The 27,486-nt window shown below is 43.3% G+C and overlaps 2 protein-coding genes across 5 annotated transcripts; one reads left to right on the top strand and one right to left on the bottom strand.

The window, feature by feature from the left end:
• The first annotated feature begins 478 nt into the window (after positions 1–478).
• mcf2a (MCF.2 cell line derived transforming sequence a) lies at positions 479–22,438 on the top strand. 4 transcript variants are annotated; one of them, XM_047585285.1, is made up of 30 exons: positions 483–1,044; positions 5,580–5,648; positions 5,739–5,853; positions 6,240–6,330; positions 7,791–7,910; positions 8,337–8,453; positions 8,809–8,958; positions 9,032–9,147; positions 9,250–9,364; positions 9,479–9,598; positions 9,850–10,041; positions 10,124–10,315; positions 10,425–10,596; positions 12,245–12,327; positions 12,525–12,610; positions 12,803–12,869; positions 13,001–13,116; positions 14,600–14,669; positions 14,791–14,883; positions 14,995–15,087; positions 15,488–15,613; positions 15,759–15,980; positions 16,494–16,586; positions 16,898–16,976; positions 17,201–17,264; positions 18,567–18,667; positions 19,042–19,154; positions 19,825–19,937; positions 20,147–20,250; positions 20,326–22,438. In XM_047585285.1, the coding sequence occupies exons 1-30, from the start codon at positions 930–932 to the stop codon at positions 20,364–20,366; spliced, it is 3,348 nt and encodes a 1,115-aa protein (XP_047441241.1). In that variant the 5' UTR covers positions 483–929; the 3' UTR covers positions 20,367–22,438. The 4 variants fall into 4 exon arrangements, with proteins under 4 accessions (XP_047441243.1, XP_047441241.1, XP_047441242.1 ...); XM_047585286.1 differs by lacking the exons at positions 483–1,044; positions 5,580–5,648; positions 5,739–5,853; positions 6,240–6,330 and adding an exon at positions 6,724–6,935; XM_047585288.1 differs by lacking the exons at positions 483–1,044; positions 5,580–5,648; positions 5,739–5,853; positions 6,240–6,330 and adding an exon at positions 6,727–6,935 and having other exon boundaries at positions 7,791–7,953.
• A 696-nt stretch (positions 22,439–23,134) lies between these two features.
• f9a (coagulation factor IXa) lies at positions 23,135–27,144 on the bottom strand. The gene is made up of 8 exons (XM_047585289.1): positions 26,993–27,144; positions 26,568–26,755; positions 26,464–26,488; positions 26,132–26,245; positions 24,986–25,120; positions 24,604–24,914; positions 24,400–24,523; positions 23,135–23,972 (listed from the first exon to the last, which is right to left on the bottom strand). Exons 1-8 carry the CDS (start codon positions 27,087–27,089, stop codon positions 23,383–23,385), a joined length of 1,584 nt encoding a protein of 527 aa, XP_047441245.1. The 5' UTR covers positions 27,090–27,144; the 3' UTR covers positions 23,135–23,382.
• Positions 27,145–27,486: the final 342 nt, after the last annotated feature.

The raw sequence follows: 27,486 nt of genomic DNA, 5'->3' as shown, positions 1-27,486 counted from the left end.
GTCTCCAGTGTTAATGAGCCCTGATCCATTCAGAAGAGCTGTGGGCTGAGCACCGGGGCGTTGAGAAAGACTCTGTGTAACAGTATGTACACAATGACACCCTTTCATATTTGTTCCTCGGTTTGAATGTGATTGTTGTGTATTAAAGGCTGTGCTTCGCATGGGCCAAGCTTGTTGGCCGAGGGTGTGGAAGATTTTCACTTTCCTTTTTTATTTTTTACAATAGACTTATTCTCCACCGTGCATTATGGTAAAGCCGGAGAGAGAGGGAGAGACGAGGGATGGACGCTGCAGACGGGCCTACTGTTGCACAGTCAGCCTTATGCTGAACGCGAAAAGAGCCAAAAAAGAGCACGGAGGGAAAAGTTGGGAGGGAGCTGGCGGCGTGACAGGAGCGGACTCTTGAGCTCTGCACAGAACTGACGCAGAGAGAGAGGGAGAGATAGAGAGAGGGGAGGGGAAAGAGGGAGGCAGGCAGCAGTGGCCAGATGGAGCTGTGTTTGTTTTGAAGTAGCTAACTGCTGAGAGTAGACAGACTGTCGGCTCTGGTGTGTGTGTGTGTGTGTGTGTGAGGGGGAAAAAACACACACAACACCCAGTGTGGATAACAACGGGACAGCAAACTAACGTTTTACTGTTTATGTGGACTGGCCCCTCTGTTGAAGCTGCTCTTAGTGTGGAGGCACTCTATGCAAGCTCAAGGTCAGGAAGAACCAACCACCAGCCCCAGGGAACTGTCCCATCTGGATCGAGGCACCCGCGTAATCAGGCGGGCACGAGTTTCCCCTGTCCTGTCTCCTCGCCTGCGCGAATCCGCACCATGGAGGACTGCAGGACCCTGAAGAGGATGCGAGGCCCGGGCCGCTGTTAACACCTCCCACGACGGCCGTCGGTTCTCCCAGCCTGATCCTGTGACACAGACGAGGGGAATGGGCCCTGCCTCGCTGCAGGAGGAGAGAGAGCCGGGGAAAGAGTCCAAGGAGGAGATGGAGAGCTACCACTGCCTTCTGCAGGCTGGCTTCCAGCTAGAAAGCACTCTGCAGCGTGAGTACACAAGACGCTGATGGTCCTCTCGTGTGGTAGCCACTTAAATTTGATCTAATTTCCCAGAAACTGTTCCCCCATTACTGCATTTCTCATTGCTTCTCGGCACGGTGCCGTAAACTGACATGTACTGTAGCAAAGGTCCATTTACTTTGATTTACAGCGTTCCCTCGTAACTTCTCTGAGCCGTCACAGGAGGTAACCAGAGCACTGCACCATATACTGTGTCTTCTGTTGGTCGATGTTATTGATGTGCCAGCTCCTGCAGCTTTGCTCCAACCGTGGCCTATTGCGGGGATTATGTCTTCTATTTTAAGCCATCACAGATGGATAAATATTTATTCATAGGAATGCTCTGTAGCCTCAATATCTGTTGATTTTTGCTTCCATTAGCGTCTGACAGTGATGGAAGCAAAAATCATGCCACTGCTGTCAACTCCAGCTAAAATCTATATATATATAAATGGATTGGTTAGAATATGCACAGTGGATCTTATGTTGTGTCATGTATTGAGCGGCAAAACTAATTAGCTGTCACTCAGTGCAGGTGTCAAACATATTACACTTATTATTTGCCACTTGAGCTGCATTTACTTTCTTAAGGAAATGAAAAGGTTATAGTCTGTCTCGATAAATTCTCACACGTTTGTCAGTCATCGTTTTGGGTGAATTTGGGGAATGACTCGGGAATTAGAGAAAGAAGGTGAGATGATGGACAGAAATAGTGCCTGATGTGACTGATGTGAGCAGAGCAGCATCCTCCTGAGGATAATGTGATTACTCGGGGATCTTGGCAGCCTTGAGTTATTGCTTAATTGATGGGCCTTTGGCTCTTTACATCTCCTGTGGGTTTATTTTACCTGTTCCGTGGACGTAACAGAGGCAGCAGGGAAGGGGCCACGCCGAGTTTCTATTTATGCCAGTGTGAAATGTGAACCTTGCGCTTTCAATCCTAATCTATTTACAGCGGTTGCAGTGTTAGTCATACATAAGAACACAATGCTATGAAACTGTAATTGTGTGCAGTTAGTCAAAGTATGTTTTATTTCATGTAGCCCGCCTATTGTCCTCTGCCTTCTATTTCATTCTAATGTCATTCTCAGTAACAGACTGAGAAACTCTCGCTCTACTTTCCTTTTGTAAGTCTGTTTCCGTTCTTTGAGTCATGTAAACAATGTGACAGTTTCATAGAAAGTTTCACAGTCCTCATGACACCGAATCTCATGACTGATTGTCGGACAACGCCTAAAGCGGCCCGTACTCCCCTGGGGATACAATCTAAATCTTATGCCTCTAAATGGTTAATGGTCAAGTCCCTCGTGCATTCCCAGCAACTCTTCCACGATAACCGACTTTTCCAGAAATGACATCACCTCTTGTCAAAGCTTTAACTTCAGCTGACAGTAAACACCCTTCAACTGGGCCTGAACTGAAACCCGAACTGCTCCCATACAACTTCACACACACAAAAGATTAAAATGCAACGTTTTTACTTGCTTGCTCCTTTAGTATCAGCATTACTGAGCACAGAGAGACTCCTGGATATAGACTATATTATATCACAGCTTGAAAAACCAAACCGACAAACCAAAACGCTGCAAATACCAAAAAAATCATTGCACAGGAATAAAATATTTTTGCAAGCTTTGCATATTCTTTTTTTCTTTTACAGAGAAACAAACCCTAAAACAAAATACCCAAAGGTGTTTGCTGCATGTCACAGGTCCACAGAAGTGAATATTAAAAGCACTGGTCCTCCCTAACCAAAGGTTTGTGCAGCTATTGTGCAGGATTTGCCATACGTACCTTTCTAGTCTAAAAACCAATCTAGTTTTCGTGTCGGCAAGTAATTTTCCTTCACCCTTTTCTGACTGAGCCACCCCCCCCCAGTTTAATCCCCTAAGCATTTAAAGCTTCATTTAACAAAAAATCTCATGACCTAAAAGCAGTATGAGGCTAGGTTTGTGTGTATGAACATGCTTGTATGTGTAAGAGGGGATTTCTTGCTCGGTAAGGGATTACACAGGGCTGCTTTTTGAATATCTACAACATCAAACTGAGTGCAGTATTCTTGCGTAGGTGCGCTCTATATTTAAACCGGCACCTTTTTGTCATCGTTCTGCGGTATTTACTGTACTATGTGTCAGCAAGGTGTGCCATCGGTCTGGAAATGTGGAACATCAAATTCTAGTTCGTCAGTTACGCAAACGTCATGTTCAAGCTGAATCAGCACGCCAACCTATTAATACAGACGTCTCATGGCACCTATCAAATGTATACCCCTGTATTTATAGACTTCACCGTTCAATGCAAAGAAACAAAGAAAAAACTATTAAAATTTCCTTTGATTAGGTGTTGTAAAAGAATAAAACTCGGACACGTTTAGAGCAGGTTAATGCCCTCTTTTACGAGCTGTATGTTATGAAATCAGCCGCAATAAAATAGATGGCAATCAATGTTTGGACAACAGAGATAAGCTCCCTGACTTGGGCTTTGTATGCAGACTGAACGGATTGGTTGGAGTCTTGATCTCTTGACAGGCAGCAAATCTCTGTTTCCATCCACACTGGCAAACACCGCTCTCTATCTGAAGAGCAAACAGAGGTTATTTGACTTTCACCTGAGCACACTGTCCTGGATGTCACCCAGAGAGGTCGTGAATCAAACTCAAACACAGCAAATTTCCTCTCAAAAAAATAAATTAAAAAAAAGCACGCTTGGATTTCTTTAATTAAATATTCTTGGTATCAAATGAGCTTTGATAACATTCAATATTTTTGAATATATGTATAATATATAGATAGATATTCAGATGTTTGGAGAATTGACCAAGTGCTAAATTTCAGTAACCTGAGGCCTGAGACGTGATTGACAGACTACAGGGCATTTTATTTGGCAGAGCTCTTTTAACGCATTCAATCATGGGTTGGGCTGGTAGTCTGGCGGGGTGAGGGGAGTGCAGTGTTTCCACCAACTGGCAAGTTTATTAAACACTCTGCAGTTTGCAGCACAGGCCACCCTTCCTGTGATGAAATACAGCAGAGGTCTGCAGTACACTGCATGTGCACTGCTGTATTCTGGGCTTATTTGCTTTACATTCAACCTTTAGTTCAGTAAAAACTGTTAAAAAAAAAAGCTTGCTATCAAATATATGAAGAGCGATCATATGTTAATGTGAATTATGTATTTTTTTCTTATCTTCCTCTGGTTCTCACTGCATTATGTTCTCATGCGTTCGAGCCGCCAGATCTTCTCAAAAACATGCTTTAACACGACATTTACTCATTCAAGATTTGTCCCAACCTCCTGAATATCCTTTAGTAATCCTTACAGAGATTATGTAACACTCAAGTGTGACTGTAACTTTATCCTCCATCTCTGAGTCTCAGTCCGGGCATTGGTCCTGCCGTGGCCTGTCTCATCTCCTCTCTGTTACAGGCGCACATCAAATATTCAGCAGGTACCAGTGGAGCTCATTACTTGCTCCTCGATAGCCTGACGGACACTATTACTGCAGCCGACTCATGGAAAATAACACCTCCCTTGCTCTTCTTGTCTTTCTTTTGACTTCACTCATCTTTTTTCTGACTGACCTTTTCTGTCTCTCTGTTCCAGTTAATTATTTAATGTCTCCATCCATTATGGATGAGGAAGTGACTTTAAATTTACTGCGCAGCTGATCTGTTGCATAAACCCCTGAACATGGAGAGAGGTATTCAGTGTGACTTCAGTACCTTCACATTATGTGCGACGTTCTTATATTTGTAATTATTGTTTAAATTATAATCTAGGACATTTTATAGAGGCCGTTTCTAAACTGAAAGCTCATACTGTAGCATTAACCTTACTATGAATAGGATCATCCGCTGCATTCAGCAGAGTGCCTGTCTTCTTCACATCTGGATTAATCCATTTTGATGCATCAACGCACGGATGTAAATCTAATTTGAAATGCACTGACTGAGAGAGAGGAGACATTAGCATTTATTGGCTTCTCGGGCCAGAAAACTAAGGGCACTAAGCATGAGAGGAGGTCCTGACAGTATCTATCATCGGTTCAGATGTTGTCCAGCAAATGATCTCATGTCTTTTAATATTGTCATGTGTCTTGCACCAATGCAGCATTCACAGCTATCTATGATGAAAAACATTAATATTTAATGTTGTAACAGCAACTGTAAGTTCAAAGTCGGCCCAGGCTTCAGTGATCCAGTTTTTTTTTCATTTAAAAGGTTATACTTTGTGCATGATAATGTAATTAAAAGTGATCACGTTCCTTTCAGGGTGAATTTAATCTTGGTTGAATGAGTAAATAAAAACTTTTTAAAAAGCAACAACAACCAACAGCTGAACACAATTTCCATGAGCCTGCACCTAAAACCTCCCAAACTGCTTGCACGGCTGCTCACTGCTCCGTGTTCGCTCACGTGTCCAGTATGTGTGTACATATACACATGGCAAATAAACCTGATTAGATTTGTTGTGAATACTACCTTTCTGAACCCTTAGTTGAGAGTTTGTGTATCTGCTTCCAGAGGTGACTGTCCCTGTGAGCCTGAAGGAGGTTGGGGGCTATATAGAAAAACAGGTGGCGTACCTGTCAGGTGAGGACTTTCTTTTGATATTACCATTTCCTAAGTTACGTCACCTATGCAATTTGAGGAAAGCGGTTACTAATCTCTTTTTCTCCCCAGGCGGCCGTGGGGAAGACTCCAGCGTCATAATCACCCTCCCAGAATGCTCAGCTTTCAGCGACATTCCAGAGGAAGCTTTAGCCAAAGTCTTCACGTACCTCACCCTCATCCCACGGTGTGTCCTCCATCATTTTTTCCCTGTCTGAATCTCCCCCTCTCTCTTTCTGCAGTGCACCAAAAGCTCGGTGCTTGTATTCTGAGCACAGCTGCTCTGGCCTTCACTGCTTCTCAGCTCTGGATCAAATGTCCTCCTGATGTCCTCTATGCCTAAAACTCATCCTGCCAGGAGACTAAGTTTAAACTGGAACCACCCGAGGGCCTTGTACACAAAAAGGGCCTTTTGCACAAAACACAACTGATTTATGTGAATGTAAATCATCTATAAATGATGTAGTTATACAGAGACATGATAAAACCAACTCATGTCATTTGACTGTTTATAGTGTCACCAAATCCACAGGTCGTTGTGCAGAGTTGAAGAAATGTCTGTTTTTGTTGCAGAACGAGGCAACCAGGAGTCAAATTTATCATCATTTTAGACAGACGACTGGACACATGGGCCTCTATCAAAACAGCACTTTCCAGAATAGCAGTAAGTGTTATAGTGTCATGGAAGTTATTTTAAACAACAAGCTGTGTTACAACTCAAACATAATGTATGGGATAAGTAGCTGCTGCAATGTGGCTGTGCATGGTTTTATTTATGAGCTGCTGTCCCTGGTGCTGAAAACCTGAGCAATATCTATAAGATCAAACCATCATATATGCATAATATTAATAATTAGTGAATATATTATTTATTCATATGTTATTAAGTTTGTATACTTCCCAGTGGTGCGTACTTTGGAGAGGGACCTAAACATCCTGTGTGTACTTGGCTGCCCCGCTGCATATTGCTGCAAATGAATGAGTAAGCAAAAATTGCGTGATGACGCGGGGTGCTGAGTGAAGGAAAGGATGAAGAGCAAGGCAAGAGGGAGGGAGGGGGGCATTGCAGAGTGCGCTGCCGCCCTCCGTCTGAGAGGCAGCAGCAGCGTTGCGTCTGTGGTCGGGCAGCCGGAGGAAGCTGCATACCTTAGCCTGGCACCGATTTTTTTTCAGCGATCGGACGGGAATGTACATTTAACCAAGATGGCTTCTAACACCATGACTGACTGCTTTTACCGGCGAAGAATGCCGAAGATCCGGAGGAGCTCGGTAAAGAGCCGTTGGCTTGTTTATCCAGTCGTCTGAAGAGTTGGTAGGGAAGTTTTTGAGCGGGCTGGGCCGAATGCGGCAATGGCACCGGCTGAGGCTGAGTGTAGCACTGCGGAGCGGCGCGCGGTTATGCTTAGTCATGCGTCTGGCTGTGCGTGAGAAATGAACTAAAATCACTGTAGACAGACCGATAATGCATGTCCGTCTTTAAATCTGAAGACTGGCTCGGAACAAGTGGATGTTAGAAGTGACGTCACGTGCAAATAATAAATCGGACCATTTGATAAATATGCTACTTAATAAATAGCGCTGCAGAGCTGGCATATGCATCATGTTCACCTGCTTGATGTGAATGTCCAAGTGCTATCAAAACTACTTATAATATGTCTTAAGTGGCTTTACTTTTAGTTCAATACATCACATGGGTTATTTATTGTTGTCCTTGCATTTTCCTCCACGGTTGACTGTTCTGTTGTAATACAAGCAGCTTAGAAGTCATAAACAGGCTATAATGCAGATGCTGTCTAGGAACTCTTGCTGTGTCAGGCAATGACATCAGACCGCTTGCAGCTGAAATGCAGTATATGATGTATGTGTAAATAATGGTGCAGAGACTGAACCTTACAGTATTAAGCTGACAGTAATCACCTGACTGACGGAGCAGCCAAGACCTCTCCTGTCAGATATGGAGCTTGTTAATGTTGGTTTCTGATATACGAGTCAGCTCTGTGTAGCAGTGTGAACATGAACATACTGGAAATGCTGTCTGTCTGCTGTGTGCACCATAGTGAAGTGTTTGTGATTTCAACTGAATCAGCTTGACCACAGTTGACCTCCTCTCTCTCTCTCCTCAAGGCTTCCTTTCCTGGGAACCTCCACCTGGTCTTGGTGCTCCGACCCACTAGCTTCTTCCACCGTACTGTCACTGACCTTGGCTTCCGCTTCAGCCAGGAGGACTTCATGCTCAAGATGCCAGTAAGGCAGCTCAGTTACCAAACATGTCTCACATCACAACAAGGTACACCTCGTTCTTGTTACAGCTCTGAGCTCCATGAGTCAAATGCGGCCGAGTGTATTTGTCGATTTCAGTTTTTAAACACTCCTCAGATGTTTCTAATAATAAACTAAATTCTTTCATTTGAGAAGTACTGGAAAATCTCATGTTTGTTGTGCAATTTCCAGCATGTGTAACTATTATGAAAAACCTTTTTTCTTTTTTCATGCCAGATGGTTCTAGTGACCTCTTATTCTGGTGTTGACGGATGAAACAATAGTTGATCATACTGGCACAGAGAAGTGCCCGAAACCAAAACCTGTGATGCGCTTTTAAAAAAAAACGTGTGATGATATGCACAGCCAAAAGTGTTCTTGTGAGGTCTCAGGTTTTGTCTGGGTTTTTAGGTGGTGATGCTGAGCTCCGTCACAGACCTGCTGCGCTACATCGATGAGAACCAGCTGACGTCGGAGTTCGGAGGCACGTTGGACTACTGCCACAGCGACTGGATTGTTTTACGAACGGTAGGTCTCAGATTATGAACCAAACAATAACCTGTATCATCATTCAACATCTACCAAGTGTTTTCTTTTTTGTTTTTGGTGACAAATGTATCATCAGTTTCATATAGCTGCTGCTAGATATTCAGCATGGGTGAACGTGAAACTTAAAATGCAAAAGAGACTCCATCCGTTCTTCGTGCTGTGAACCTGTATTTGAGTGTCTGTGTCTCACTCCTTCTCCCTGGACACTGGACATTGAGCAACAGATGTTCAACCTTTACCACATAAAACGGCTCTTTGCCACAGGTCCGTACATTATCTGTGCACCAGTATTACAGAATCTTGTGTGTTTCGTGTTTTTTTTCTTCCTCTACAGGCTATTGAAAGTTTTGCTGTAACAGTCAAAGACATCGCACAGATGCTGCAGAGCTTTGGCACTGAACTGGCAGAGACGGACTTGCCCGATGAAGGGAAGACCATTGAGTATCTCCTCGAGTCTCACACGGACAAGTACAGGAAACTCAAGGTAAGGTTTCCGGTGTTTTAATAAGACACATACCTATTAACCTATTTATGATCTAAATTGTCCTTGTTGACAGGAAGCAATCAGGTCGGTGTCGAAGGAGGGCCGTCATCTTCTCTCCAGCCTGGAGGCCACTGGGAAGGAGGATGACTCCCAGTGGGACGTGAAGCTGGACTGGGAGACGGTGCAAAGGTGAACATTTATCGCGGGCGGAGAGTTCCCCCATTGGTTCTAGAAATTCCCAAATATTCCTCTTGTTTTAATGAAAACAAATGAGTCCATCTGTTCTTTTAGGCTTCTTGTTCAGCTCAGAGACATGGAGTCGGCGTTTGATGGCTTCTTCGAGAAGCACCATCTGAAGCTTCATCAGTACCTGCAGTTGATCAGATATGAGCAAAGCTTTCAGGAGGTTGGTATTTCATGTGCTTGACACCAATACACAGATCACACCACTGACAACATCCTGTTTCCAGACACCAGAGGACACTCTCAGAAGGCCCATGTCCATCCTCTTTCTTTTTAGACGGAGTTATGTCTGGAGCATCTCATGACTCAGGAGAGGGAGCTGTCTGTGTCTGTGAACACACTGGCTCAAACAGAACAGGCTCTCAAAAGGCTAGACAGTCTGGAGTCAAATGCACAGGTCAGCGTTTCTCCAATCAATGTCTTAAGTTCTGCAAATTGTGGCACCTCTGCAGAAAGCAAACATTAAAAGGTGTCCCTTTGTCAAATGTCGTTGCACTTTTACTCTGTGTTTCCTTCCTTGGTCCATAGTTTGTGTTTTTGTCACTATAAGAATAGTCAGTTTTAAAAGACTTCAAGTTCTCAGTGACCACAACGTGTCCAATGAATCTGAGTCCTCCCGTCTTGTGTTTGCCCGTTGGCTCTGTTCAGGAGGTGATGTCTCGAGCCCAGATCATCATCCTTCACGGACACCAGCTGTCAGCCGGTCACCACTACGCCATGGCTCTCATTATGCAGCGCTGCAATGAACTTCGCCACTACTGTGATACGCTCTCTGCTGCTCTTAAGACCAAACACTCTCTTCTTCTGCAAACACACCAGCTGCTGCTTTGTCTTGGGCAGGTATTGAGAGATGTGGAGTTATTTGCAAACAAGCAAGGAGATTTGTAGGTCTTTATAATACACGTGTGCTCTCTACCTTCAGGCCCAAACGTGGTGTGACGATGGCGCATATTTGTTGGCCAATCAGCTGGTAGATAGGTTTCAGTCTAAGGAAGGGGCCCAGGCTGCTTTGAGAGACATTGAGAAGTTTTTGGATGCAGCGCCATCTATGCTAAGCTCAGGACTTGACATCCTGGCCATGGAGTATGAGGCTGTCATCACGCCTCAGCTTCAGGTCAGGGAGCTAATGTTTGAAAAGGATGTCATAAAACCACATTATTTAAGGAAAAAAAAAGACTCGGTCATGTCCTTCTCTTACTTTCTCTCTCTCTTCTGTCTGTTAGGCCCAGATTGGGCAAACATTTGACAAGCACGCGACAGTACAACAGATGATCCAGAACAGACAAGCCTGTCTAAGGAAGCTGGCTGATAAGTATGTACGGCCGGTCCAACTGGTGGCCCCAAGGCCTGAAAACCCCCCACGCTCCAAGTCACCGCTCTTCTCCCCAAAGCATGGTACAGTACATGCACACATCTGATCTCCAAAGAAAGAATCATTGTTGGAATAGAGACCTTGTCACCTCATTTATGCACACTTGTACAAGAGTGATCTTTGTTAGAGTGGATGAAACCGCACTTGTTTTCAGTTAGCTGCCCAGATTTGCCTCATGCACAGTATGCTTTTCACAAGTCAGCTAAAACTCTAACCTACCCTCCCCTGTTTTCCCACTGCATTATGGGATCTCACCCCAACCCTTATGGCATGGCACCGAACCCCCTCCCCTTTGCGTATTTCCTTTAGGCATCAAAGTTAAATTAACACATCACAGGCTCCCAGTGTATAGCACCAAGGTTCCCCTGAATGGCCTTTGGGGTTAGCATGTCAGCTGTACAAATGAGCCAGAACAAGGGTAGGAGGTATAATCAGTCCACTGGGAATCACCTGACTGGTGTGTATTAGTCACGATAGCTGCTGCAGAGCTATATGTGATTCATACGCTGCCTGGCCAAAAAAAAGTGCTTAGTTGGATTCAACTAAGCTAATAGATACGAGCCTCCAGTTGGGTAATTACTCCATGGGCGATTATCTTTCAGCAGGCAACAAGTTATTTAACCCCAACTGATGCAATGGGCAGCTCCTCATTTCTTTAACAACCACGCGGAAAGACACCTCCGCAGTCGCGGAAAAGTCTGTTTAAAGCAGAGAAAACATCTAAGAAGATTGAAGCGGAAACTACTAAAACTGGGTTAAGAACTGAGAAACGCGTTATTAAAAACTGGAAGGATAGCGGGGAGCCACCGTGATGGGTGCATCAGAGTAAGACGAGAGGTGGCGACTTTTTTTTTTTTTGGCCAGGCAGTGTACATTAAAGGACTTTTCATCTGCCTCTTGTGTCTCAAGGGAACCTACACAAAGCTAACCGTATACAGTAGGACCCAATTAATATAGTATGTGTTATCTGCAGTGGCTGTCTTTTTCCCTTTGATTGTGTCCGTTGTGCCGCTTAATGTGCCTATGTCCTTTGAATGTATAAGTGTAAAAAGATAACTGAGCCCTATTTCTATGCCCATCCTTGTCTTTAATGTATTGTTACTGTATAATGGGGAGCCATAGTAAAGCCAGTCATGACGAGAAGGTGATTATGAACCCCTCTGAGGCTCCTTTGATACTCAGGATGCCAACTATCAAGGAAGAAGATAAAGGGAAATGTGGTTAGTTTAGATTGATTTGATCTGGCACAAGCTTATACCCACTTATTTGCATCCGAACACGTGCGTGCAGTTGATGAATGTAACATGGCACGTGCTAAGGCACCGCACTCAGCCCAGCTTGACGTATTCGGGATTCAAGGATTCAGCTGCTAGGATCAAGAGGACTTTCTTGTTTCTGTCAGACTGGTTCCTGGCCTCACCTTAAGAAAAAGCAACCTATTATTACTGATTGCCTAGAAAGTCTATCATGACTATATATATTACTTAGCAATCAAAAGGAAGGGTCATAGGCGGCCATCTGCTGCAACGCTGTGCACCCAGCCATAAAACATAATGCTGTTTCATTTAGTGTGCGCCCTTTAAATTAGTTATTTCTCCCTCAGAGCATATGAAAGTACTCTGCATTTAAATGATCCCCTTTGATGAAGTGTTGCTGATCTGGCCTTTACAGGTGATGGTTTGAAGTTTACATTTGATCTTTCTCTGCCGGGCAAGAGAGCATCACGAAAGAGTCCCAATCCCAACCCTAGAAAAGTAAGTAAAAGTTAAGTTTTTGTGACATCTAGTCATTCCCGTCCTCTTTCAGAGCCGCGTTAAAAACCCCAGAATGTGCAAATATTTATTATTTCCAATGATGTCATCCTGTTTGGTCCAGCAATTAGCTGGGTTTATCAATATTTCCCCTAAATCGACACAGAAGAGTCAGTGCTTTCCATCTGTCGTGTGTTCAGATAGAAGTGATTCATGACTACCAGGAGAGCCGGAGCTGTGTGTCGTACAGTCTGGATGGAGACGACAGCCCAGATCTCTTGAAGCGGTGAGGATGAGGCATCCGTCTGCCCGTCTGTCTTCTCTGTCTGTCTGTCTGACCCCGGTGCCGCTCTTGTTTTGGTTTACTTTGTGATTCCCTTTGTTCAGTGCTAATGATAGCCTCTGGCTCTTTTCTCTCTCAACTTCTGTGTGTGTGTGTGTGTGTGTGTGTGTGTGTGTGTGTGTGTTTGCGTCACAGTCATGTAATGAGGGAACTCATAGACACAGAAAGAATCTACGTGGAAGAGCTGCTGTCAGTGCTGCTGGTAGGAAAACACACACGCTCGTTTCTTCTTCTCATATACGTTAATTGTATGTTTTCTGTTAAATTATTCCTGGCAGTACATCTTTTATTCTTCCTGTCACTTCTTTTATTGTGTCGCCACACATACTGTAGGGTTACAGGGCTGAAATGGACAACCCAGCTCTATCGGGGCTTCTGCCCCCAATACTTCGCAGCAAGAAAGACATTCTTTTCGGAAACATGCCTGAGATCTACAATTTTCACAGCAGGCAAGACACTAATGACTCATGTGACATATATACCAGTTTGAACATAGGGACACACACGGTGGTGGCTGCAAATTTTTAGTCAGAACGCTGCAAACATTTGTACAATTTGACACAAGAGATGTCTTTTTAATCATAGAGGATATTCTGATCAGAACATAAAAACCCAAAGTGGCTGTAACCATCTGTTACGTCCATTCTGTCAGCCATCCCACAGAAAGAAACAAAACAAAGTCTCCCAAATCAAATAAATGAGAGATTCAGTTTTCCAACATAATGAGTTTGTTTACTGGTTCGTCTCAGATAGAGAGTCGGTTTCCCGAGCTATTTATATCCATTTAGTTTGACCCAGTCATTTCGCGCAACCATTTCCTGTTTGTTGCATTTTTTTGCTTGCTGCTCGTAGTATTTGTCATAACCTTCCCTCAGGCCTTCTGAGCCCAGTTGGCACAGTTTACAAACAGAACTAAAATCTTATCATCATTTACCTCATCCCTTTTTATAAAAAGATTCCCCAGAAAACAGGAAAACGACCGCTAAATAAAAATGGTAGCTTGTTTGTATGTGGTACTTTTTTTGTTCAACCTTCAGTTCAATTTAATTCAATTCACATAGTTTATTTCAAACCAAACAGACGAGGACATAACAAGGACATTACAACACAAACAAAGACACCTAAAGAGACAACCACCTCGGTTTGAGATGAGACTGGAAGAAGCAGAACTTGTCTATTTCCAACCCCCTACCTTCATAAGAGGTGTTTTGGTTACAATGTAAAAGAGACCTACAAGGATCATTAACAACAATTTAATTATTTATTTAACCCTGATTTTAAAATTGTTACGTCATTACCATTAAGGGACAAAAGTGTCCCCTTCAAAAACGCCCTAAAATGGCATGTGTTAATATTTTTTTCTACTTTTTTTTTTTTACATACATCTTTTAATCCACTTCAGTACGAATCACAAATACCAAAAGTTTCATTATTTCTTGACTTTTATGTCTTTGTCTTCAATAATATAAATTGGGAGGGGGGATTATTAGAGCCTTGCACATGTCAGTTATTAGTAGCAACATTGATTTTGATGGATCTTTATTATTATTATTTATTGTTATTTTCTTTTAGTGCTATGATAGCAAAAACTATAATTACCAAAAAGTTATCAAAAAAAAAAAGGACAATATGGAAAATAAGGACTCTTTTGTCCTTATCAGTGAATGAGGGTTAATTTCCTTCTGTCGGCTGAATGTCTAGATTTAGAAAGATTGTAAATGTCAATATCTCCAGCCGTATCTTCAGGAACACACTCTCTGTTAAAAGCTTGGATAGACACTCAAACAGACAATTAAATTATAACTATAGTGGTTTCTACTTTGTGATGTTGTGTGTGGGGCAGTTATCCTACTAAGGCTGACATGTGAGTGGGAAAAGATACAGTGACTTTTGAGATCTAATCATTGGTCTCTATCCTCTCTGGGTGTCCAGGGTTTTCCTCCAGGACCTTGAAGGATGCCTGGACACTCCTGAAAGTGTGGGAGCATGTTTTCTGGAGCGGGTGAGATTATAAATGAACATTTTGCGTGACTTCATCATATTTTTGTTTATTTTTTTTTTACTCATTGTGCATTATTTATATCCATGTCATCAGAGCAGATGTTTCTTTGTTGCCTCTCCAGAAAGAAAGTTTCCAAATGTATGAATGCTACTGTCAGAATAAGCCACGCTCCGAGGCTCTGTGGAGACAGTTCTCAGACTGTGGCTTCTTTCAGGTCAGTTTCCATCAGCCGTTTTGACAGGATATTTTCCAGACACTAAGAAGCTGTTATCTGTCGCCGACAAGCATGACACTGTTTGTCATTTAATGTGTCTTTCCTGGGAAGGAGTGTCAAAAGAAGCTGGAGCACAAACTTGGCCTGGATTCCTACCTGTTAAAGCCCATCCAACGCCTCACCAAATACCAGCTGCTGCTCAAGGTTAGAAAGCAAGGTCATGTCACACACATACACAGGAGGTTAACTCTTTCCTTCCTTAAGACTGGCTTTAAATATGTAGTTCACATAATCCGGCACGCCTGATCTGTAGCCGATGGAGATCACGAGCAATAAATCTACCCACCAATATGTGTTTTATATGCATTTTTTATTCCGTCAGGACACAATATCGTTATTGTCATTATTCATAAAATTACCATTTAGAAAAATCAACAAATTAAACAGCTGCTCTAAATGTGCTAGTTTTGCTGAAGTATTTTTAACTCTGACCGCAGAATCTAGTGACTAAACAGCACTACCAGTTTATTTTAAGTCTTGAACACTATTTTCTATTTGTATGTGGGTGTGTTTGGCTATATGTGCTGCTTCTATGTTTCCTCAGGAGCTGATTAAATGCAGTACAGACTGTGAGGGCGCCTCTGAACTGCAGGGGGCACTAACAGCCATGCTGGACCTGCTCAAATCCGTTAATGACTCCATGCACCAGATAGCCATCACAGGATATGAGGTGAACTGTTATTGTCTGCGTGTGACTGATAAGGGCTAGGCTTTTAGAATTCTAATTAGTATAAATGTGCTCAAACACGCAACACAGTGTATGTTAAACCGAGGCTTACACGTGCGGCAAATTCTCTCTTCTCCATTCTCTGCAGGGTGACATTTGTGAGCTGGGCCGTGTGCTGATGCAGGGTTCTTTCAGCGTGTGGCTCAGCCATAAGAAAGGTCCCACGCGCATGAAGGAGTTGGCGCGCTTCAAGCCGATGCAGAGGCACCTGTTCTTGTACGAGAGAGCGCTGCTCCTGTGCAAGCGGAGGGAGGAGCATGGAGACGGCAGCGACAAGACTCCCTCATACAGCTTCAAGCACTGTCTCAAGGTTGGTCTGGTGGTCGTAATGTTATGCCGGATCGGTGTATATTGCTGGTTACAATAACTTTTTAAAATCCAAATGAGAAAAACAGTTAATACCCAGAGAGTTCAAGTAAATGCAGTGGAGTGCAAAGTGCTAACGTTGTCTTTTCTTAGCACCAACTGATGAAGTGAAGGATCAGCTAGAGAGTTGATTTTGGTGTTGTTGTTGTCGTCTTTCAACACGTTTAAGTTGCCCAGCTGGAAACAGAACGCGCTTTTGTCCCTGCAACACTTCTTTTGTGTCAAAGTGCTGAGGGTGTCACATCCGGTGTCACAGCAGCAGCTGCGTCGCTTGATTTATTATTGAGGATGTGGGGAGGGAAGCAGTCACACAGCGGAGGTGTGTCTGCAAGTGCAAATGCGCGCCGTTGTGACAGGACAGATGTGTCGCATGATGTAACTGTGATGCGTGATGCGCCGCTCCTCCTAACGCGTGTGTGTGTGTGTCTCGGTGTAAACAGAATATGTCTCTTGGCAGATGACTGCTGTGGGGATCACAGAGAACGTCAAGGGAGATGTGAAGAAGTTCGAGATCTGGTATAGTGGCAGGGAGGAGGTGTATGTGGTGCAGGTGAGGAGTCTAAAAAAAGCACAGCGCGTAGCCTTTCAGAAGCAAAAAACAAGTCAGATAATTTGACTGCTTCTTCTTTTGACTGCACTTTCTAATCATTTCAGTCAGAGCTGCAATGATATGAAGAATTAATAAGATATATTGTGTTGTTTTTTTCGTATCTCTCTATTTGTACTGTTAATTCAAAAATTATTTCTGTTCATAAAAAAGTCAACCACTTTCAAGTAGCACAGGTTACTTTCTACTGTGACTCTTCTGCTTTAACTTTAAAGATGAACATGTTCCACTTGGGATGTTTCTCTCTCTCTCAGGCTCCTACGGTGGAGGTGAAGATGGCCTGGCTGAACGAGCTCCGTAGAATCCTGACTAACCAGCAGAAGTTGCTTAGAGGTCCGTGAACAACTTAATATGAGGGAAAATTCCAAGCACAAAGGTTCCCTTTATCCTTTAGAGCTTTGAGCTGAATCTCACAGCCATGAGAGAGCATGAGCATGCTTCACGGCTGATAGGAGATCCTTGGTGCTGGTCCCAGAAGCAAGGAATTGAACGCACAGTTCAGAAACTGAAATCTCTCTTTAAATCCCTCTACAATACCTTGTCTTTTGTCCTCACAGATGAAGCATATCAACACGGCCAAATGGTTGAACACATGCAGCTCTCTCCGCCGCTCTCTGAGAGGTCAGTGACTACAGACACAATATTGCGATAAGTGCATGACTTGTAAGCCGTAGTTGCATAAAGACAGAAACACAACAGACCTATGCAAAACACGAACACGTGCAGTCACAGCGCTACTGAATGCATTCGGTGAGTTTTCATATCTGACCAAAGCTTGAGTGAAACATTTCACGTCGCCCTGGTGCGATGCTTTGTGTGTGGCGGTGTGTGACACAGGGCGGAGGCCCCACTCTCTTCACTGCTGTCTAGTTGCCTATCCCCACTCCTCCCATCCCCCACCTGCAGGGGCATGCGGCCGTCCAGAGGGGTTCCCAGGGGCTGTCTGCCGGGGCTGGACTTTGTCTCGCTGTCGGCTGACGTGTTTCTGTGCCTGCGGTCCCGGAGCCCCCGTCCCCGAAGCCCCCGGCAACGGCCCCGGCCGCGCCCCCGCCACTGCCCCCAGCGCCACTGACCTGCCGTAACGCTCAGTGGTAAACTCAGACTGGCCTAGCCTGGCTAGCCTCATCCTGGCATGATGCACCTGGCCCAGAACTAAAAAAAAACCACCAGGCTGCTGTGTTTGCATACTGATCGTAAGCTACACCCCCCCGTGCGCAGCCTCCATCCTGGTTCCTAACTGACCCCCATCTTCCCTTGCTGCTTTGAGAGGCCAGTGTTTCAGCAGCACCTCCATGGCTTTCTAACATGGTATCAAAAAACACCTGCTCTCATTTCCACATGTTAGATTTGCTATTTTGCATGAAATGCAAAGGGCAAAAGAACAAAAGAAGAGTTTCAGTTTCATTCCATGAATTTTCTTGATTTCCTCATGACAACTGCTTGTTAAGATGGGGCTTGTTTTTTTTTTGTTTTTTTTGAGATCTGATCAGTCATCTGTGAAATGTGCTTCCTTACTCAGTATTCAAAAATAAATGAACCACATCTTTACATTTGGCTCTGAATAAACTGAGACCAGATCTTCCCTTGCGTTGTCACATGTGAACCCTGCGCGACCATTGTGTTGACGGTGCGTGAGTTGTACTTCCCAGCTGTTGTGGAGAGAGGCTTGCAGATGGCTGATGTGTGGTCTGTGCTGTCTTGCTGGTCCCTACATGGTCATGGCTGTGTGAGAAAGAGAACCAGGACAGAGTTGTTCTTGACACTGATCTGAGGCCAGCTTTACTACTATTATGTTTTATTTATGTACGAGTCAGGTTTGCGAAGCTGACTCCAGATTGTATGGCTAAGGATAACATCTATCCTGAGCGTGTGTCACGCTGCAAAGCATCTGGTGACTGGTGTTGTTTTGTGTCATTTTCTCAGCAAGCAGCAGAGGGTGTCAGTGAGCTCAGAGGACACGGAGTCGGGGAGGAGCAGTCCAGACCCCCAGCCACACTCCCCTAAACACCAGCACAACCGTAGGAGTGAGTAAAACCCATCCCTCCACATTTATTCCACAATCAAGTAGATACTTAGTAACTAAATCACTGCAATTTGTCTTACCCTGCACACTGTTCGCTAGTTATTTTCATAATCGTAACCTAACGTAGACATTTGGCTTTTCCCTCCTCAGCAGTTCAGGTGTACTTTGACCTGCAGAACCAGGTACACCGAGGAATTTGGGGGAAAAAGGTCCACCTACTGAGATTAGCTTTTGATTCTACGTTCTTGTTAATTGCCCAGTAAGTGATAAAGGGGTGGTTGTGCTGCAGACCAAGTTACTAAGTATCTACATGGTGCCTTTTTAAAGTGTCATTTTTTTTGTGAAGAAAGTGTTAAGCAATATGTTTGATACCAGGTTGGCCCGGAGCACACCACTCGGTAGACATCTGCGAGGGTCTGGAGGAGTGGCCTGGAGGTCGGGACGCCTTCCACCCATCTGACACGGAGGAGGAGCTTTTGGTGCAACTGGTGAGACATCCGCAAACAAACCGGTTTGAAAGAAAACACTTGGATCACAAATCAATGCTGTGAATTGCAGCTATTACACAGTAATTAAGTGGACATTTTCCTTTCTGCGTAAGGAAACCATAGATTTATGGCTGCGTTCATCGTTGTTTCCATGAACACGACAAACAAGCAATACTGTACACACAAGTGCAATTAAAATGAAATAATTTCATTTAAAATTGATTCTTTGGGCTATTATTTATAAATAATACTAAAAACCTAACAAGGTCTGGGAACCAGATGAGAAACTACTGGAACAGGACATAGCTAGACAAGGGCAGTGAAGGTGGGAGCAATGGATAATTCATAACCCACAGAGAAACAGCTGTTAGCCCAGTGTTCCAACATCCGTAACTGAAAACTCCTATCACAACTAGAGATTGATGAAATACAACAACAATGCTACAACAAAGGGGGGCATCACACATATATTTGCATCATAGAACAATGTCTCTTTAATTCTCTTACTTTAGTTTTTCCCCTGTATTGTGCCGCTGTGTCAGCTAATGTTGTTCTTGTTTGATATTTCGTGCCTTTGTTAGACCCAATTTGCTTTCAACAGCAGTGTATAAATAAGTCAGCTATTAGTTAATATTTGCTTATGTGCTTGACAGTTTTCCTCCCGTGTTAGTCACCAGGCAAATACATGGCTTTGGCTGACTGTCCCAAAAACGGACCAGAGAGTATCACCATCAAATGTGGAGATGTGATCCAGTTACAATATGAAGACAGCAGGGGGCGCTGGTGAGTTTTCAGCCACATGATGTTGGTGAATCTCTATGTCAGGATGGGTTAGTCATCGGTCAGATAGTCCACAAAAGAAGAAGTACTGAGCAGCTAAATGAGTTGTTAATTTAGTAACAACAACAAAGTAACAAAGTTTATTTAAATAATGTATCACCCTTATTTTCTCTCTTATCTCAACACTTTGTGTTCTTCATCCTGATGGGAAGGCTTGTGAAAAATCTCAGTCGGCGACAGGAGGGCTTCATATCAGCTGGCAGCCTGCAGCTGGTTATAGGAGACAGCAGCCAGCAACACTCGTCCAGACTAGCGGGTCAGAAAAATGTTCAATGTTTGCTCATGGCATTTCCTAAACTTGTTCTTAAAAAGTCTGTGTATTCCCTTGCAGACCCAGGGAACCTGAAGGTGAGAAAGCTCAGCTCTCCGTAGAGAAGAAAGCACAGAATGCGAATCTAAAATGTACCTGTGGTTGATGAACAAACAGAAGGAACAGACTGAGCCATAGCTGTCTCATGACTGATGCACTATCCGCCACCCACTCTTCACTCCCCGGTGCAGCCTGCTTTCCTCAGCACAGCTCAATCATTAAAGAGAAGAATGTGGGAGTCAACGGAGCTGATGTTCTTCCATGGCTTTGACACTGATGATCTCCTGAACCAGTGAAGGTGTGCGGTGGCACCAGCACAACAGCAAAAGGAGCCCCCCCCCCCCTTGGACAATCAACAGCATACCCCTGGATCCTCTTTAGTCTTCCTCTTTTATCGATCGGTGATTAGCGTCTAGTCCCTCTGGCGCTCCATCCGCAACACCTGCAGTCAGGATCTGTGGATCAATCTGTGGACTCTTCATTCCAGATAATACTTGAGGTTACAGTATCCCTGAGTGCTTGTTTGTGTGTTCTTGTTTGTCTCGGCGTGTGCTGGAGGGATGCCAACCAGGATTTGCCTGAAACATTTCTTAAAAACAGAGACTGTTGTACATACACATGGTATCTTTTTTAAAAATCCACTGTATCTCGGTGTTTCATCTTTGTGTAGTTGGTTGACACGTTCCATTGTTCGTTCTTTAAGGCACGCTCTTGTACAGTCTGGGAGTTAAAATGCCAAAATGTGCCATGCCATAATGCCTTTTTTCTTTCTTTCAGAGTCTTTTGCATAGACTGTTTGCGAAAATCAAATGCTCTGTCCTTGCTTTAAACTGACCTCACAAATATTCAAAAGGCACTTTAATGAGGTGGAAGGACAAGTGAAACTAAAAAAGCCACCTACTGTCTACTGAATGCATTCTTCGCCTGCTTCTTTACCTCTTACTGTGTACTTCAACTTATCCTTAGCTACCTTTCCTTCATTTGTTCTTGAATGTATGATGTGTGTTAGCGAGGCGGGGGAGACATGTTCCCCCTCCCTGAACAGAGGCAGCAGTTCATGCGTCGATGGCGGCGACATTTGACACCGTCAGACGCGATGGAGATTGATGGCAGTGTATTCCTCTGTGTGTGCCACAGTCAAACGGGAGACACGTGCCGCAGAGCGTGAAATACTGTCATTTTCCTCAGGATCTTTTGGTAGCTGACTGTCAGTCACAGCACAGACGAGCGTGAGTGAGGCGGCGGGGAAGATTCTGCTGTGCGCTCCTTCATCACAGAGCCAGTAGCGTCCACAGCATTACAACTCAGTTAAGCTTGGGTTTCCCATTAAAAGGGATCTTACAGCCAACATGAAATGTACCCTCTGTGTCTAACACTTAATTAAATATTGATTGCAGACTTATATGAATTTACCACATCAGATCGAGGCCCCAGTAGGAAGCCTGCCTTTGATACGCTACGTTTGATATGGAAATGAGTATAGAAAGCAGCAGGGGCTACTGCGCACTACACACTTCCTATGTTGTTAATTTATTTATTTTGCTGTCATGTTGTTCCTTCATATTGTGAGGTATTAGTCTAGTTCCAAATGAAAATTACGTCTCCATATATTTACATGAGCCGTGCTTGACTCAACAACACCCCGTTTTAATTTCCCTTTTTAGCTTATACAAGAAAATCAGAGGGTTCCTTTGTCATTTCAATCCAAAATGCTGCAGAATTTGCACAGATTTTCCAAATTGGAAAACAAAAACGACTGCTTGAAATATTATGTATCCAGATGAGCCAAGTAGCCTACGCTTGTTGCTGAACTTTTGTTTCATTGAAAATGCATGGCAACTGAACAACGGGCAGGTTTCTGCTATTAGATGGTCACTGCTCTGCAACAGGCTTCTTTTTGTAAAGCTTTGGCTCTGCAAAAATAATCAAATGAAAACACGGTATTTATTGCAATATTTTTTTTCTTCTTCTTTTTTTAAAAAAAAAATCTAAATAATTGAAGAACTGTTGTTCTAACTTGGTGATAAGTTTGACTGAAAGCTAAAGCTTTTTCATACATCCTGATTTAATCAATAATTTCTGCAATTTTGTTATGATGAAGGCTGGCTTATAAAATAAAATTAAATTTGTGCAACTTTCTTTTATCCTTTCTTTTTTTTTTAAGCTTTTCAAGCTTTTGCTTGATTATTTCTGATGACTTACCGCCAGAAGTGACACGTTTTGATGTAAACACTCTATGCAAGGACATACTAAATCATATAAGACCCCTTCATGACCTACGACGCTGTGACATCATGATGTTACCTGGAGGCGAAACAGAGGGAAGCTTGAGGCGAACACTGTCACCTTCAACCATGAAAATGTCGTCTTGCTGTATTTTTGGTGCCAAAACCTAAAAATCAAAAAGACTAACTTGAAGTTTTGTCACATACCAGCCACTGCCAGTCGTACACTTTGGTTTGGCTTTGGCGATTAAAAGAAACGGTTGGAGTGAGACAATCAACAACGCGCACACACTTCATAACAGGTCAGAATAATTTGTAATGCATCATCGGTTAAAATAAAACTCACGGTCTTGCTGAGTGAGTGTATTAATATATTCTCTAAAATGTGGGTTTTTGTCTTTCGTTTTGCCAAAACATCAGGCATCCAACGTCCATTGAAATATGGTTACCGCCGTTTACAAGCTATGGTGTTTGAGATGTTTGGCATCCAGTTAAGCCCCGCCCCTCAAAAAACCTGTCACATTGTTTACAAACTGTGAAGGGGTCTAGTTACATACCCATATCTTATAATTTACACAGACATTCTTTAAAACAGGCTTCTGTGGTTTATTTTCATGTTGGAATTTATTATGTCAGTAAATTACACATAATGTATATATATGTTTTTTTCCAAAAAGCTGTCTGCAGCTTGTCTAACTGCTTTCTTAACCACACGCATCTTTTCCACAGTATCTAGAAGCTCTACTGCTCAGGTATGTTAGTTAAAAATGTAGGTCATCTTTCACACTATTATTGCCCTTTTCTTTTTACAACTTTCAGTTGATTACAATACATGCATATGTTTAAAATCCATTTAGGGGTGGGGTTCTTCGACATCAACTGCCAGCCTTTGTTTCGTTAACCCCATGATGTATTGTATCCAGCGGTAATAAAGAGACACTCGGGTGTAAACACCGTATTTCCCTTCTTTCGCACATTCTTCCCCCCAGCTTACGATGCCCGTCAGGAACCACGTGTCATGAACGCTGTTCGCGTGAGGCCCTCCGCTGTCGCCCTGACAGGCGTCTTTGGCCTCGTCATAGTATCCCGCACAAAACATGACGGGAGTGATCTGTGCACTGCTACTGCGCATACACTCTGTACGGTCCGTGAAGGGAACCTCGACCTTCTGCAGCGAGTTGGCCGTTGATCCTTGGTAGCGCGTCCGGCCCCAGCCGCTGACCATGGCCGGGGAGGCGTCCTTCACTAAGGCCTCAGTGAAAGCCATGGGCCCTATGCAAATTGGCCGCACCGTTGTCGAGAAGCTAATGGGCTTTTTGAGATACAGCAGGGCAATGTCGTGGTTGTACAAGCTCTGGCTTGCGTTGTAGCGTGGGTGCATGTGCTTCTCCAGCACCTCATAATCCTGCTCCGTGCCCTCTTTGATGTGGATGTTGTGCTCCCCTGTACAGAGATGTCAAATATCACCAGAGCCCGTAGAGACAACGCTTGTATTCTACAATAACACAAAACATGGATGTCTAAAGGTACGTGACACGAGAGGTGTAGGTGAAATTTATCCTTCAAAATATAGCAAATTACAAAAGATATGTATTAGTTGCTAAACTACAGACTATCTTCTTGATTAGGTAAATGATTACTTGGTCTATAAAGTGGTAGAGGATGTTGAAAGGCCAGTGCAAAAAGGTGACAAAATAAATCTGTGTACACTTTCCGATCACATAAAAATAAAGGAGCAAATCCTACATCAGAGAAGAGGCTTTTTTTCTTTTTTCTATATATATTATCTCTAATCAGAGTAGGTGATGGTAAACTTTCTGTTTACTGTTTATTTCCAAATTAGAACAGAGCCGCTCCATTAGAATCTTACCCACTCTGACGAAGAAGGGGCCTTGCGCCTCCACCAGGCAATGAGCAGCAGTGATAACCCAAAGTTCGCTAAGAATCGAGCCCCCGCAGAACAAGTGACCTCTGGATTGCGCAATCAAGGCTACCTGAATAAAAGGAAATTGAACATACAACAGCTGTTTCCTTTTTCCCTATGCACTCCATGTAACAAACCTCTATGTAATACCTGCCACGGGATCTCTCCTGGAACGACCATGTTACCGCCAACAATGCGTTTTCGCGAATCTACAGGTGGGGCTTCAGTTGTTTGGAACACCCACAGGGGCAGTTTCTTTCGAGATGGTCTTCTTACATAGTACTCTGTGGTGTGGGAAGGCTCTGTGGTGCTGGCAGGAGTTGAGGGATAGGGCGTGGTAGATGCCATGTCTGAGGGCAGTGATGTCATGTTCTCCAGGCTAGCATTCTCATAGTCCAACATTGACCTTGTGAAAGCTTTTCTCCCTTCTGCCAAGGCGGTTCTGCCACACGGGAAATCAACTGGCGATGAAAAGAAGATTTTGGTAACAGGAGTCATTTGATATTCAACAGAGATTTCATTGGGATTATACCTTCCGCTTCACAAGTGACGCCATCCGACAACAGCCTGTATCCCATCGCACAGGAGCATTTTGCTCCAAAGGTTCCCATCGAGTCACAGAAGTGCATACAATGGCCGTTGTCCACATCACATCTTTTTGCTATGACTGAGAAGGAAAAACACATGCATTTTCTGATTACTAATAAATGTGAAATGGCATGTCTCCTTTCAGATTTAGAGTATGGTTCCAGTATTATCACTGCGTTCCACATGGTAACCAGCACAAGCACGCAGCCATCCATTCCTGCTGCCATCACACGGCGCTGGTCGTGGACCCGCTTGTCACATGTGTGTAAAATGTTGATTTTTTTTATATGCTTTATACAGCTAAAACAGCCTGGGATCAAATTGAACCCCAAAAAGCACAGATGTAAACAATATGGGTGCAGGACATAGAACATGTCATTATTTTAATTTCAGGTTTACCCAGTTGTCCCCATTAAGTTAGGAAAAGTCATTAAATATGAAGCAAAAAAAAAAAAAAAATATATATATATGTTAATCATTTATTTAGAGATGTTAAACTTTGAATGGTGTCATTTTGACCCGACAGATAAAAAGAGGGACAGTATATCAGTACAAAACATTCCCCTTTTTGTTTTTCCAGAAATCGTTTCAAAGTTGAAATTGAAGGCATTTAAACTGTGGGAGACATCCACTAAATCAATAAGAATATCGCTGTCATGCACTTTCACACAAAAGAAGGGCTGATGTCATCACGTCAGGAGTAAATAGACGGCCTTGATGAAGAGGGGGAATGATTACAACAAGTAGATCTTGTTTCGGTGTTTACATCAGAGTGCGACTATTGTTTAAAGACAGACTTGAAAAGTGTAATCTCTCAGGATGCCTCCTACATTGTCAAATAAAGACGCATTTTAGCTGCTGTTTTTAGATGACCAAAAAAAGAAACAATCTGATTTGGGAACCTAAAAGCAGCCGCAGATTCAATTTAGTAAGGATAAGAGGTAAAAAAAAAAAAAAAAAAGCATCTGGCTGTTTATCCTCGGAGACTGTGATCTGATCACATCTGATACCATACTTTTGGGCCATGTAACGAAAAAATCTAATTTAGTTTGATCGCATTTTTAAATTTAACCGCAGGACATTCACTTACCAATCTCGCAAGTTCTGCCGGTGAAGCCAGGCACACAGGTACAGGTGTAGTAGCCAAGGTGGTCTTTACATGACCCCTGGTTCAGACATGGGCTTGACGCGCACTGATTTCCATCTGAAGAATCCAAACACACAGCTGCTTAATAAGATTTCAAATAACTGAATGACAGAGAGAGAAAAAAGAGGCCTCCCCTACTAAAATTAGCTGTGACCAGACGTCCAGTGATATAAAGCTTTTAAACAGGTAATAAATTAAATGTAATATAACATCCTGACATGAGCACAAAGTCCTCTCCGAAAAATAACACAGTGAATTATGAAACACACTCTTACCTATGTATCCTGCCCAGAACTCCATCTTAAACACAGAGGAAGGCCAAAGATGAGTGCAGCCCACAAAGACGGGTGAGATAATACCAAAGTAAACAAATACACACCGTCTTTTCATCGTTCTCAAAGGTCTCCCTGGCTTCTTCCAGGTCACACACTTCCTCCTTACACTCTCTCTCCAGGTTCCCCTGCAGCAGCTCCTCAAACAGACCATTGTTATAACGTTTGTGTCTCTGAAGGACGCTGCCGGCTGTCTGGCCGGAGAGAAACACTTGGTCTGCAGCCGGAGCAGGGGCTACAAAGGGGGAGAAGAACGCATATCAACGTCGATTTAATCTTTCAACTTACAGGCCACGACAACAAGCGCACAAAGCTTAGTGATACCTTTGTAAAGAAAAATTATATATATATAAAACAAACAATTCTGCACACGTAATTACGAAACTACTGCGTACAGTTATGTAACACTAGTGTAAATGTGCAGCTAAGACAAACAAGAAGCCGCAGAGCATCAAAGAAAATATTATAATACCTCCGGCGCCCAGCTGAAAGCACAAAAACAGTAAACACCAAGACACTAGTGCCATTTTAAACCTCTGTGCCACCCAGACGGACACACACTGGACCATCACTCCAAAGTACAAATCCCTGTTTGCACACTATTGTGTTTGTTCAGGGAAAGGCTGTACATCTAGCGTGTTATCCTCGACACTCGGAGGGAGACACTGGGGACATTCTCTGATTACGTGAATGTTTATCAACCAACACGGTCCAGTTTCACAACGAGGATTAACCATCATTTAATCAAATCAGACTATGAGATCACAGTTTACAGATATCTGATAGAACAGTGTTTACTACTTTGCGTTGCTACTTTTTTTTTGTCATCTGTTTGATATGTTGGGCATAGAACTACCAAAATGTGGTGTTCAATCAGCTTCCATTTTCAAACTTATGAGAATATTATATCTAGTTTGTCTTATTATTATTTTTAATTAAATTAATTTTAAAAATTCATTCTTCAGA

The sequence above is a fragment of the Mugil cephalus genome, chromosome 5, assembly GCF_022458985.1.
Source record: "Mugil cephalus isolate CIBA_MC_2020 chromosome 5, CIBA_Mcephalus_1.1, whole genome shotgun sequence".
NCBI lineage: Eukaryota > Metazoa > Chordata > Actinopteri > Mugiliformes > Mugilidae > Mugil > Mugil cephalus.
Note: the sequence above shows the minus strand (reverse complement) of the source record. Positions and strands in the feature narration are given on the sequence as shown.

Coding starts and splice junctions, on each gene's coding strand:
- mcf2a (XM_047585285.1), top strand. CDS start 930: ATGGGCCCTGCCTCGCTGCAGGAGGAGAGAGAGCCGGGGAAAGAGTCC. Junction 10,597..12,244: donor GCTCTTCTCCCCAAAGCATG/GTACAGTACATG, acceptor TGGCCTTTACAG/GTGATGGTTTGAAGTTTACA. Junction 15,088..15,487: donor AATACCAGCTGCTGCTCAAG/GTTAGAAAGCAA, acceptor ATGTTTCCTCAG/GAGCTGATTAAATGCAGTAC.
- f9a (XM_047585289.1), bottom strand. CDS start 27,089: ATGGTCCAGTGTGTGTCCGTCTGGGTGGCACAGAGGTTTAAAATGGCA. Junction 26,756..26,992: donor CTTTCAGCTGGGCGCCGGAG/GTATTATAATAT, acceptor CCCCCTTTGTAG/CCCCTGCTCCGGCTGCAGAC. Junction 26,489..26,567: donor TTGAGAACGATGAAAAGACG/GTGTGTATTTGT, acceptor TCTGTGTTTAAG/ATGGAGTTCTGGGCAGGATA.